This window comes from Eublepharis macularius, chromosome 4, assembly GCF_028583425.1.
Source record: "Eublepharis macularius isolate TG4126 chromosome 4, MPM_Emac_v1.0, whole genome shotgun sequence".
NCBI classification, from domain to species: Eukaryota; Metazoa; Chordata; class Lepidosauria; order Squamata; family Eublepharidae; genus Eublepharis; species Eublepharis macularius.
Window position 1 is genome coordinate 165,815,479 of NC_072793.1, and position 13,385 is coordinate 165,828,863.

The 13,385-nt window shown below is 48.0% G+C and overlaps 1 protein-coding gene across 1 annotated transcript; it reads left to right on the top strand.

Moving 5' to 3' along the window:
- The first annotated feature begins 1,413 nt into the window (after positions 1-1,413).
- LOC129329382 (zinc finger protein 397-like) lies at positions 1,414-11,157 on the top strand. The gene is made up of 4 exons (XM_054978931.1): positions 1,414-1,501; positions 3,446-4,175; positions 5,058-5,163; positions 8,818-11,157. Exons 2-4 carry the CDS (start codon positions 3,459-3,461, stop codon positions 9,984-9,986), a joined length of 1,992 nt encoding a protein of 663 aa, XP_054834906.1. The 5' UTR covers positions 1,414-1,501; positions 3,446-3,458; the 3' UTR covers positions 9,987-11,157.
- Positions 11,158-13,385: the final 2,228 nt, after the last annotated feature.

Genomic DNA, 13,385 nt, shown 5'->3' on the forward strand with positions numbered 1-13,385 from the left:
CCCCTTCCCCCCTCCTCTATATTTGACCAGTTTCCTTCTGCCCTCCATGCATCTGACGAAGAGAACGTGATTCTCGAAAGCTTATGCTACAATAAAATTGGTTAGTCTTAAAGGTGCTACTGGACTCTTTTTGACAATTCTGTGAGTTAGGTTCAGATGAGAGAGTCTGATTGGCGCAAGGTCGCCCAGCAAACTTTCATTTCAGAGTGGGGATTCAAACCTGGGTCTCCCACATCTTAGCCCAACACTTTAACTATCGTATTAGACGGGTTTCGAAATATAGTTCTCCAACGTGCGTGAATTTCCTTGTTTGTAGTTTCGGGTGGGTAGCTGTGTGGGTCTGCAGTAGAAGAGCAAGATTTGAGTGCAGTTGCACCTTAGAGACCAACAAGATTTGCAGGGTAAGAGCTTTCCGGAGTCAAAGCTCCCTTTGTTAGAGAACTCGTACTTGTCCGTGTGATCAGGACTCAGGTCCTGAATGAATAGGGCATGCCCAGAGATTTATGGTTAAAATGAAAAGTGACACAGCTCTAAACAGGCATGGGAAGGAAAACAGACACTATCATTAAATGGAAAAATTAGGATTGTTTACTGAGGAAAATTAGGCTACCAACCAATCAGTCAGAGTTATTCTTTAGTATAGAGTCATGCAAAATGCCACATAGCCCATCAACACCAGTACCAGGGATCAGGGACCGTCAGGACCTACTATATCATTTCCGCTGGGCCTGCAGGACAGAGTTGTTCTGCCAGGCACATGGCTGAGGCTGGGCTTCCGCCGGCCTGGAAAAAGGGGTGTATAAAATTCTAACCCTCCCTGTGAAGGCTGTCCACCGTCCTGTTTTTAAATTTGTAAGTCTGATTGCTGCCGTTGTATGAATAGAAAGATGCTGCTGTTTTAATAGGTTGTTTTAATAGGTTGTTATCCACCCTGAACCCGCCCTTGAGGAGGGCAGAATAGAAATTTGGAATGAATGAATGAATAAAATACTGAATTCTGACACACCTCTCAAAATAAGAGAAATAGAGAGTAAGAAGCAGAAGAGGGAAAGGAACCCCGGGGTGGGGTGGGGGATATTGTTCTTTTCTGTGTTGGGGAATTGTTTTTTGACATTTCTCGGAATAGGAGATCATCGCAATGTATGTGAGAAGATAAAAGATTTTCAGTAACCGGTGAAAGTGCCTCTGGGCAGGTACAGAGTGCCTTTCCACATCATCATAAACCTCAACAAGAGAGCCAAGACTTGACGGGCAAAAGGCATAGGTTTCGAGGAGTATTGAACCCAATTCTGGCTCTTTGTTGCTTTTCCACATAAGGGGTTAAACTGACAGAGCTCAGCTTGCTAGAGAGGCCTGGCTGGAGGGTTCAGTTGGATTGCCTTCCTTTTCTTTTCTCTCCCCTATGGCTGAGTGGAAAGAGACAGCCTTTAAGATAGTTTGAACGTGGCCATCTCTCTTGCATATTTCCAGGGGCTGCAGCCAAAGTCGTCAATTGGGAGAGGTGAGTCAAAAAGGGGATTTTTGGAAAAACTCAGTAGATCTGAAAGGAAAAGCCAAGAACCTGCCGTATGTTGAGTTACTACACCATTTAGTTCAGCTTTGTCTCCTCCAAATGGCAACAGTTCTTCAGGATTTCTGGCAGGGAAATGTTCTTCCCGGCACCTGAGATCTTTTTGAAAACTGGAGATGCTTGGAACTGATCCTAGGACTCTGTCTATTCAAAGTGGCACTCTACTCACCAAGCCACAGCCTTCTTTCCTAGCACAGCCTTTCACAGGAAAGCTGCCTTACACCCAGGGAGAGAGTTAGTCCATTTATCTATCTCAGTATTGACTGGCAGAATCTCAGGCAGAGAGGAAGTCCCCCCTCCCCCATTCATTACTATGGGGATGGGGTAGTTGTTTAAGAAGCTCAGCCATTTAGGATTGCCTGGAGAAAAAACTGATCTGTCCGTTTAACAGAGACTGGCAGTCCTAAACAGATATACACCCTTCTAAGCAACGGGCTGAGAAGGGTGTAACTTTGCTTAGGTTTGCGCTCTTCATGGGATGTCATTTACCAGGTGATGTTATTTACCTCACTGCCAGGAAAAGCTTCAGCTACCCATTTCCACACTTTAAGCCCTACAAAAAAGACAAGAGACTTTTTCTGAAGGATTGTTGGCAACCATAGTTTCAGGGGCAATAATCATCTAAATGCCGGTTGTTGAGGGGGGGAGATTTAGGCTTCTGTGGTGTGCTTGGAACCCTCCTCAGACATCTGTTTGTTCATATTTAGGAGTCAATATGGTGTCGCTGTTAATATGTCATAGGATCTAGGACATCAGTCCCCAACCTTTTTGGCACCAGGGACCGGTTTCATGGAAGACAATTTTTCCACAGACCGGGCGGGGGGTGGGGGTGGGGGAGGATGGTTTCGGGATGATACAATTGTGCATTTTTCCCTATTATTACATTATATAATGAAATAACTCACCACAATGCAGAATCAGTGGGAGCCCTGAGCTTGTTCTCCTGCAACTAGATGGTCCCATCTGGGGTGATAGGAGGCGGCGGGTGGTGGCAGACACAGTATAAGGCCAGTACTCATGGACTGGTCATCAGAGAGGGCAGCAGCCAACGGCCAGCTGCAGCACACAGCCTCCCAGCAGCCGCACCATCACGAGGTCTATATTTTTTAGCGCAACTGTGCGGGCAGGAGGCCAGTGGTGCTTCTCCACTCTCCAGCAATGGCCACGCCACCAGAGGAGAGGCAGAGGCAGACTTGGACAGATGGCAGGCGATGCTCAGAGCGGCTGGCTGCCCAGCGGGCCCGGTGGTGACCAGAGGAGGCAGAGGCAGACTGGGGCAGGTGGCGCTCAGGGCGGCTGGTGCCCCGGCAGTGACCCGGCACACAAAGGTGCAAGGGCAGGGCAGCAGCAGCTCCAGCAAGTGCAGCCACACTGACCACAGCACAAGGCAGCAACTGCGTGTGTGCCGGCTGGGAGTGGGAGAAGAGACCCAGAGGCATGATGGGAATCGGCCAGCCAGACGAGGTGATATTTCTAATGAAAAGTGCAGGGCCAGCCAGGCAAGGCACGGCACAGGCGAGGTGTGGCTGCCCCTCCCAAGACGGCAAGCCCCTACCTCGCCTGCTCTGCATTTGCCCACCACTCACCTCCTGTGTGGCCCGGTTGCGAACAGGCCACGGACCAGTACCGGTCTGTGGCCCAGGGGCTGGGGACCCCTGATCTAGAAGACCTGTCAGGAATCTTGTTGGGTGACCTTGGGCCAGTCACTCTCAGCTTAACCTACCTCACAGGGTTGTTGAGAAGTTAAAATGGGGGAGGAAGAAGAATCTAAGCTGCCCTGGAGGAAGGACAGGGTAAAAATGTCCTAGATAAATAGATCTTTGTATTGCCTTGCCCTTATTGAAATAAATTTTCGTTCTGATACTGGTTCTGCAGCCAGGAACAAAAAATGGAGCGGCAAAGCTTGGCAGGCTCTCCAACAGTTGAATGCCTGGAGCTGGGAGGAAGAATCCCTCACCTTCTCCAAGCAGAAATCATGAGGGAGTTTCTGACAGGGGCAACTCCACAACAAGTCAAGCGAGAACCAGCTGAAAGGTTACAACAGCACTGGGAAGTCCAGCATCAAGAATTCTCAAAGACAGCCCACTTCCCAGGTTCAGGATGTGGCGACCCACAGCTACCTCAGCCCCAGTCAGAAGATGACTCCAAGGAATTCCAGGCCTCCTTCGCGGCAGTAGCTGGTATCTCCCAACAGTCTCGAGGAGAGGGCATGGCCCAAATTCTACCAGAACTTAATGGAGAGGCCCAAGAGACCTATGACCCACAGGCTCCTTCTGTCAAGGTGAAAGAAGAGGTGCTGGATGAAGTCTTGGTCAGCTTGGAGATGTGCCGCCAGCGGTTCAGGCAGTTCTGTTACCAGGAGGCCGAGGGACCCCGGGAGGCCTTCAGCCAGCTCCAAGATTTTTGCCATCAGTGGCTGGAGCCAGAAAGACACACCAAGGAGCGTGTCCTGGAGCTGGTGACCCTGGAGCAGTTCCTGGCCATCCTGCCTCTGGAAATGCAGAGCTGGGTCCGGGAGTATAGTCCTGAGACAGGCAGCCAGGCAGTGGCCTTGGCAGAGGATTTCCTCCTCAGGCAAGGAGAGGCTGAAAGCACAGTGGAAAAGGTGAGAGCACTTTATCCTGTTTATCAGATTAAAATCTTTGGCGTGTAACATGCTTTCCCTGTATGGAATGTGTGTGTGGTGTTTTCCTGTGCTCTTCTCCACACACTTGGAAGCATACCTAGTTCTCTCTTCACAACAAACTGTGAGGCGGGCTGGGACTGAGAGGGAGTACACAAATCACATTTGCTTAATTAATATTTTACTTTTATTACATTTTTATCCAGCTCTTCCTCCAAGGAGCTGAGGGCTGCATACGTGGCTTTTCCATCCTCCATTTTATCCTCACAACAACGCAGTGAGGTAGGTTAGGCTGAGAGTGAGGGACTGGGCAGAAGTCACTCAGTGAGCTTCCATGGCAGATCCAAATCTGGCTCTCCCAGATCTCAGTCCTGCACTCTGTTCACTACACCACACTGGCTCCCATACACACAGCTAGTACCATAGAGAGAAAGAAAGCTTTCTAATGGGATATATAGTGCAGACAGGGAACCGGGCCCTGTTCCAACTCTTTGTCCTGACTGGAACTGAGGGTTGCTGTAGCATAGGGGTTAAGTGGTTGGGCTGCCAATCAGCACTCTGTTGGTTCAAATCCCACTTCTGCCATGAGCCTTGGGTAAGCCACTTCTTTCAGCCCCAGCTCCCCAGCTGTATTGTGGGAACAATAATAACACTGACCTTGTTCACTGCTCTGAGTTGGGCACTAATCTTTCTAGAAGAACAGTGTATAAGCACTGTCGTCGTTGTTGTCATACCCTTTTATAGGACTGCTCAACATACATTGGTAGGACGGAGGTAGGCAAAAGTGGATTGTGGCTCATCCTTTTAGTGTTCACCCTCCCACATCTCTTGATTGTGAAATGCTGTCTGTATTTTCTCTTTCAGGGACGGAGGTCCTCGGTTGTTAATTCCCCCAAGTCAGAGGATGATCCATCTGACACCATGAAGATTCAGCTCTTCCCGGAGGCCAAACACGAGACCTGCTTGCTGGGTAAGGGTCAGGGTTTGACGAGGCGTACATTATATGAACGCATGAAACTGCCTTCTACCGAGCCAGTCTTGTCTCCTGTGACCGGCAGCATCTCTCCAGGGTCCCAGGCAGACGTCTTTTACGTCACCTTCTTCCTGATCCTTTTAACTCGGGATGCCGGGGACTGAATGAGGGACTTTCTCCACATAAATCAGATGCTATACCACAGAACCATGGTCCCTCCCTAATAGTTACGCTAAATTTAATTCTCGGCAAGGAAGACTTTTAATTTAAGTGTCAGTGTTTAAATGCTACTCCCATTCCTGGGTTGTTTCTGCACAAGAGCCTTGCTCTTGTTTTTCTTTCTGCTCTTTGATCTGCTTGCATCATAATTGTGTAAAGCATAGGGATTCTGCGCATCTTCTCGCCCTCCACATTTAGAAACGTAGAGCTGGAAGGTATCCCAAAGGTCATCTAGTCCAACCCCTGCACAATGCGGGAAATTCACAGCTCTCTCCCCCACCCCTCCTGCATTTACCCCATTCTATGCTGAGAGGAAGGCAAAATCCTCTAGGATCCCCAGCCAATGTGGCCTGGAGGAAAATTCCTTTCTGACCCCAATGTGGCAATCAGCATTGCCTCGGGTGTGTAAGAAAGGGCCGCGAGAGCCTAGCACTGGCTCATACCTTCAGGCCTGCCATCTCCCACGTTGGTTTATTTTCTTACAGAAATTGAGCAAGGGTGCTATGGTCATTGGCAGCAGTGCAGTAACAACCTCGATTTTTTGTTGCTTCTATTGCACATGCAGTATATCGATATTCTTCCACTAGAAGAGGGGCTAGTCATGTGCATGCATGAGAATCTCCATATTGTCGCTGTGGAAAATGGAAAAATTCCCTCCGCTCTAAGGTACACCCCAATATTTGGACATTTGGGGCTGTTTTCCTGTCCATAAATGGGAAGCAAGTGAAAAGGATTCAATTGATCACACATCTAGTCAATAAAGTTTAGTCATGTAAATTTCTCTAGCAGGCTTAGGAAAATGGAGTGGCCTAGCAGAGCTGCTCTGTGACAGTCCCACTGGAGTCAAAATTAATAACAAATACCCCAAAGAACCCATAAACACATCAAATTCCTACCAAAATAGACATTGTAAAGGGGGGGGCAGTGGTGGACATCAAGACATAGGATATCTGACATATTGCTATCAAAGAGATTTTTAAAAAATCAAAGACTTGCCAACGCAGGGGGAAAACCTTCTTTTTGTAGGGGAAAAGGGTAGTTGGGGCATATCAAAAGAGCTAGGTTCAGTGGCAAAGAGTGAAGACTGAGTGGATGGAAACAGCACTGAGTACTCCTTTGTTTCTGAAAACCTTAGGAAGCAAACTGTCGTGGCAAAAAACAAAAAAAAGATACATATTGCTTACAGGGCTTTTTTTCTGGGAAAAGAGGTGGTGGAACTCGGTGGGTTGCCCGCGGAGAAAATGGTCACATGGCTGGTGGCCCCGCCCCCTGATCTCCAGACAGAGGGGAGTTTAGATTGCCCTCCGCACTGTGTCATGGAGGGCAATCTAAACTCCCCTCTGTCTGGAGATTAGGGGGCGGGGCCACCAGCCATGTGACCCTTTTCAAGAGGTTCCGGAACTCTGTTCCACCGCGTTCCAGCTGGAAAAAAGCCCTGGTTGCTTATATTATATTTTCTCTTGTACTGTGTAGTCCACCTTGGGTTTCGGTAAGAAAGGCAGACAATTACATATTTGGGTAGGAGGCAGGTCAGAGGAAGAGAAAGGTACCGTTGCTGCCAGAATGTCAGAAGAGCAATTATTGTTTCTGTGCCTTCTTGTAGCAATCTGTCCCTATCAGGTGAGTGTTTTTCTAAGAAATTAATACTTGTGTATTTGTCAACAGAAGAGATAAAAATCCCTTATTATTGAGGAAGGAAAAGAGAGCACAGGGTGGAGATGACCCACAGTCATGGTCCAGACAGCAGAAAGTGGATGTGAAGTGGGAGGAACCAGCAAAAGCACGGGAAACACATGAAAAAAACATGACTCAGATTCGATTGGTTGAAACATATTGGGGTAAAAGCAGTCCCAAAAGAACCAGAAGGGAAAATGCGGAAAATGCAAGACCAAAACTAATGGCTAAGAGATTGTGCAGAAGGGTTGCATCAGTGCTTAGTTTTTGTGGCCCCTTCTTGCATGACCAGGGTAAGGCCAATTGCCACCTTGGGCATCAGGTAGCAGTTTCCCCCAGGCCAGTTTGGCTAGGGATCCTGACGGTGTTTTGCCATCTTCTGGCATGGAGCAGGGGTCACTGGGGGTGTGAGGAGGGAACGTATTTGTGAATTTCCTGCATTGTGCACGGAGTTGGACTAGATGACCCTGGAGGTCCCATCCAACCCTATGTTTCTATGATTCTAAGCCAGATGATAAACCAAAGCAGCTTGTAACCGGAACCAATGTAATAACTCCCCAGTATGACACAAAACTAGGGCATGTGCTTTGCATACTGATGGGCCAAATGTTCAAATGCCTGGCCTCTCTAGTTAAAGGATCTCAAATGGCCAGTGTTGGGAAAGCTCTTTCTCTACCGGAACCCCTGCAGAGTTGCTGCCAGTCATGGAAGGCCCAGCCTGGGCTAGGTGGATGAAAGTTCTGGAATGGAGCATCTGTTTTGCATGCAGAAAGGCCGGGTGCAATTAGGGTTGCCAACAGGCCTGGTGAAAACAGAATCCCTTTAACAGAGGCTTAGTGGGATGTTATTTAGCAGGTGAGGTTTTTTATCTCCATGTCACAGAAAGCTTCAGCTGCCCATTTCCAGACCTGAAGCCTCCCCCTGCAATCAAAATGGCCACCACTCACTCAGCTTTGTTCATTCATGAGTATGGAATACCTGCCCACTACAGATTCTTCCTAACATCTTCCAGTGGAGAACTTTAGCGAGTGAGAGATTGCATCTGTGAGACAATTAGATTGAGATTAATTAGATTTCACTTTTGTTTCCTTTTTAGGTCCTCTGCTAAGCCCAATAATAATAATAGTAACAGTAATAGGTAAAAGTAGTCCCCTGTGCAAGCACCCATGGGGGGACATCGCACCACGACGTTTTCTTGGCAGACTTTTTACGGGGTGGTTTGCCATTGCCTTCCCCAGTCATCTACACTTGACCCCCAGGAAACTGGGTACTCATTTTACCGACCTTGGAAGGATGGAAGGCTGAGTCAACCTTGAGATGGCTACCTGAACCCAGCTTCCGCTGGGATCGAACTCAGGTCGTGAGCAGAGCTTGGGCTGCAGTACTGCAGCTTACCAGTCTGTGCCACAGGGCTCTTAATAACAACAACAACATTTGATTTATATACCGCCCTTCAAGACGGCTTAACACCCACTCAGAGCAGTTTACAAAGTATGTTATTATTATCCCCACAACAACAAACACCCTGTGAGGTGGGTGGGGCTGAGAGAGCTCCTAGAAGTTGTGACTGACCCAAGGTCACTTAGCTGGCTTCAAGTGGAGGAGTGGGGAATCAAACCTGGTTCTCCAGATTAGAGTCCCGCGCTCTTAACCACTACACCAAACTGGCTTTTTCTATATATCCCTACTATGGGATTTAATTCATGTGGTAATTCCTTTTATTGTTTTGTTTTGATTTGCTTTATTTTGTCCCAATAGGTGGAGAGCAATTCCAGCAGAATGAGGAAATGACAAGGAAACATGAGGAAGCAGATGTCAGTGAAACCTTAATGGGAGGAGCTGAAGGGACGTTTTTCCAGGATCCTGAGGGAAAAGAGTTGCCCACAAATCACAAGGGACTAGAAAGTCAACAGGAAAATACAGCAGAAGTTTGTGAGGAAGCTAACTTGGGCTTGCCTGAGAGCATGTTCTCAGATGGACTCTGCGGGCTTGAAGGTGAAAAGTTAGCTATTTCTACTAGTCAAACGTCCTCTCAGAATTTTGACCTTGCTGAGAATCAGGAAACACAACTGTCAGAGAAATTGTATCAGTGCACATACCGTGAAAATATCTCCAATAGGAGAGTGCCCCTGCTGAGCATACATGAAACTGCTCACACATCATATGAATGTTCTGAGTGTGGGAAAAGCTTCAGTTGGAAGTCTCACCTTTTTAGACACAAGCGAAGCCACACGGGAGAGAAAACACACCAGTGCTCGGAGTGTGGAAAAGGCTTTATCTTTAAAACAGACCTTTTTAGGCACAAGAGGATCCACACGGGAGAGAAACCATATGAATGCTCGGAATGTGGGAAATGCTTCAGCCGCAAACCAAACCTCATTACACACAAGAGAACCCACACAGGAGAAAAACCGCATCAGTGCGCTGAGTGTGGCAAATGCTTCAGTCGTAAGCCGACCCTTATAACCCACAAGAGAACCCACACAAGAGAGAAACCATACGAGTGTTCAGAATGTGGGAAAGGTTTTATTTTTAAAATAGACCTTTTTAGGCACAAAAGAACTCACACGGGAGAGAAACCTTATGATTGCTCAGAGTGTGGGAAATGCTTTAGTCGAAAAGCCAATCTCATTACGCACAAAAGGACCCATACAGGCGAGAAACCGTACGAGTGCTCAGAGTGCGGGAAAAAGTTCAGCCGTAAAGGAAATCTTATTACTCACACGAGGACTCACACTGGAGAGAAACCGTATGAATGCCTGGATTGTCGGAAAAGCTTCACGCAGCGAATACATTTTCTGAGACACGAATCCATCCACGTGAGAGAGAGGATCGCAGAAGCTGTGGGAAATGCGGCAGGCGTCGCTTCGTGCTTACCAAACATGATGGCATTCACACACACACAAGAGAAGCCAGAGAAAGCGTGAAAGAAAGACTCTCCTGTTCTTCTCGGCTTTTATAAGCATTGGACTATCCATTCTGGAGTGAAATGGTGAGGATACTCGGACTGTACGCAGTTTTGTGACGAGAAACCTAAGCCCCGTATAACTTTTGACAATGAGGGAAGCTTCAGAAGCCCAGCTTGGACAGAGGGTTGGGGGGAAAATAGGACAGAAACTTCGTGACATTTTCTGTCTGCAAAAGAGATTGCATGGGTAACATTGCATGATGTTTTGTCTACGCACAAAAGAACAGGAGATTCCAATAACATTACTTACTGCTGGAAAAGGCCCAGAGACAGCAGTTTTGAAATACCTTCCACAAAACAGACCTTTCAGTAACTCCAGTGCTTTTTTGTTTTGTTAAAAAAATGCCAGTACTTACATACAAGTTTGCACTGATTCCCACAAATCCCCCCCCATAGATCCCCACTAGGCTGTTCCCAAGGGTCCACTTTCTCTGGCTAAGTGGGGTGAGCAAGTGCACAAAGAGCAGAAGTTGGGAGAGCCCCCCAAAAGGAGCCAGCGCTTAGTACTGGTGAGTACTGTTACCCCTGAGTATCACCCAGCAAAATTAGTCATCAGGGCACACCCAGGCATAGATATGTGTCAGACGTCTCTGACAACTGCAGTCTTCTCCATTTGGTCAGGATTGCGCTCAGGAGAACATGGAGAACACAGCACTGATTGGCCAGCTCTTGTGATGTCACCGACACCCCCCTCCGCAAACCTGAGCAGTTTTTCAAATGATAAAAAGTAGGTTTGGAAAACGGCAGCAAACACTTCTTTGGATAAACTTACAGTGTGCTATGGGCGAAAGGTGGGACTGTGTGCCTGAAGCAGTGATAGGCTAGGAACAAAGAGGATGAGAAAATCACCTTTTAGATTTGGAGGCAAGTCCATGTGCTGCCTGAAGGGTGATATCGGGCAGAGTCAAACTTAGCCTTACGACAGGCAGAAGTACAGGGATTCCTGTTTGTACGTACGCTTGTACGCACCTCCAAGAACCTGGTGAAGGTGCTGAAAGTGGCTTCTCTTCAGCTCACCTTTTGGCTCTTGTGCAGCTGCCTTGATCATTCAAGCTGGCATCAAAAACAGGCTTTGACACCTAGATTTCTAGACAAGTTGATGAATGCGTGTGGCCCCTGGGGAGGGGGCAGGGTGGAAATATCTTTTTTTTCTTATTAAATTCTCCATTTTTAGAAGCACTGTCTTGCATATTGAATGTCTTTGAAATGGAGGGCTGGTTAGAGTACTATTGACCAATTATTGTACGGTAGGATGGATTTACTTAGCCAGGAGCAGGAAGTAAACCCATCTTGAAGGGGGAGGCTGGAGGCCTCTTAGAATTACAACTTGTCTCCAGACTATAGAGATCAGTTCCCCTGGAAGAAACGGCAGCTTCAGAGGGCAAACACCTCTCTTCCATGGGCACTGCCTTGAAATCTCCTGGAATTTCCCAAGCTGGAGTTGGCAACCCTACCTGTAATGCCCACTGGCCTTAGGAGAGTCATTATTGTAGCACCTTGGGGTGGGGGTGGGGGCACAAAGGAAACAGAATTGGATGGGTGTCTAGATGCTCCAACTAGAACTAAATCTATCTTAACATGCTAAGCCAGCAGCTACTGCCACCTACTGGGTTAAAAATTAGTAGACATCTTGGATAGAATAGAGAATGGATCTAATGGATTCATCATGAACCTGCCAGATTCTAATCTAATAGCCAAAACACCAGGGTTACTGTATTCTTTTTTGTGGGGTGGGGGACTTGGCAGAAGGAACAGAAGGGTAGGATTGCACAGAATCACTCCAGCCCTGCCACTTTGTTCTTTCTGGCAACTGGTCCCTTCAGGCACCTTGCCCTCAGGCCATTGAAAAAACAAAACCTCGCTAGTGCTTGCCCTCGCTCATATAACAGGATAAGTTAGGTGGTTGCAGAGTGAAAGGCGGTGCTTTTGACTGCTTTTCTGCAGCCAAGGGGGAAGCATCATTTTTGCTAATTCTCGCCAGAAGACCTTTAAGGAAAGGAGAGGCTGTGGTTTGTTGGTAGAGCACTTGTCTTCAATGTGTAAGGTCTCAGGTTTAGTCTCTGGGGTTTCCAGTTAAGGGATCTCAGGTTCTGGGAAGGCCTTTCTCTGCTGAAGAGCCTCTGCGGATAAAACTGAACAAGATGGACCAACTAGACTTGTGTTTCCTAAGAAACTTGGCTGCAAAACCAGCACAGCACCATGCATGCTACAGGTTGCATCACAGAACACGTCTGGGCTTAGCATGCTTCGTGTGTTCATATGACTTTGTCCCTTTAGAAATATAGGCAGGGTGGTCCATTCAAATACAGCCTTGCAGAGGCTTTTTAAAATCGTTTAATATCCAGATGCAAAATTAAGGGGTTGAGTGGCCGTTATGGCTGCGGGGAAAAGTCTCTCTGTGTGTGAGTGGCCTGGGAAGACCCCTCCTGAGCCCCGCATCCCCATCTGGAGACAGTGGCCTGGCCAAGAACGAGTCACTGCCGAATGGCAGCTGCTGTGCCTACTGGGGTGATTGGAACAGTAGTGCCACGTGGGGCTGCAGCATTGCCTTGTGGCTTGGTTGGACTAGAACTCCCTTCCTTAGGGAAGGCTCTTTCCTGGGCCATTTTGGCCTCCCAGTCATGTGATCACCCAAAATATCACACAACAACAACAAAAACGGCGCTTATATGCCACTCTTCTGGACAGATTAATGCTCCACCCAGAGCTACGAACAAAGTCAGTGTTGTTATTCTCCCCACAATGCAGCTGGGGAGCTGGGGCTGAGTGGAGTGGCCTGCCCACGGCCATCTGCGTGACAGTAATGGAATTTGAACCAGCAGATGTGTCAAGGGGAAGGGGTGCTTCGAGCCATCATCTCGAGCCCTGAAGAAGAATTCTGTAGAATGCCAAAGGAGGAGAGGTGACAGATTGGCCCGTCCATGGCTAGGAGCCATGGTGAGGCAAGGGAGCCTCCGTCTGCAGAGGCAGCACTGTGCTGGGGAGCAGCCGCAGGGGAAGGCCTCTGCTCAACTCCCTGCTTGTTTGGCCCTCAAGGGCAATTGGTTAGCTGCTGTGTGAAACAGGATGCTGGACTAGACGGACCGCTGGTCTGATCCAGCACTGGTCTGATCTCCCATTCATAAGTTCTTAACAGCCTGTGCACAGTTTCGTGTTATTTGGGTTAGTTGTAATGGCTTTTCCCTCCTGGATTTTGCTTTGGACAAACACAGCTGCTTGCAAACTTCTATCATTTAACATAAAAGAGGAGTCCAGTTAGGGTTACCAACTTCAGGTAGGGAAGCTCCGGGAGATTTGGGGCCAGTGCCTGGGGAGGGTGGAATTTGGGGAGGGGAGGGAACTCAGCCGGGATGTGATC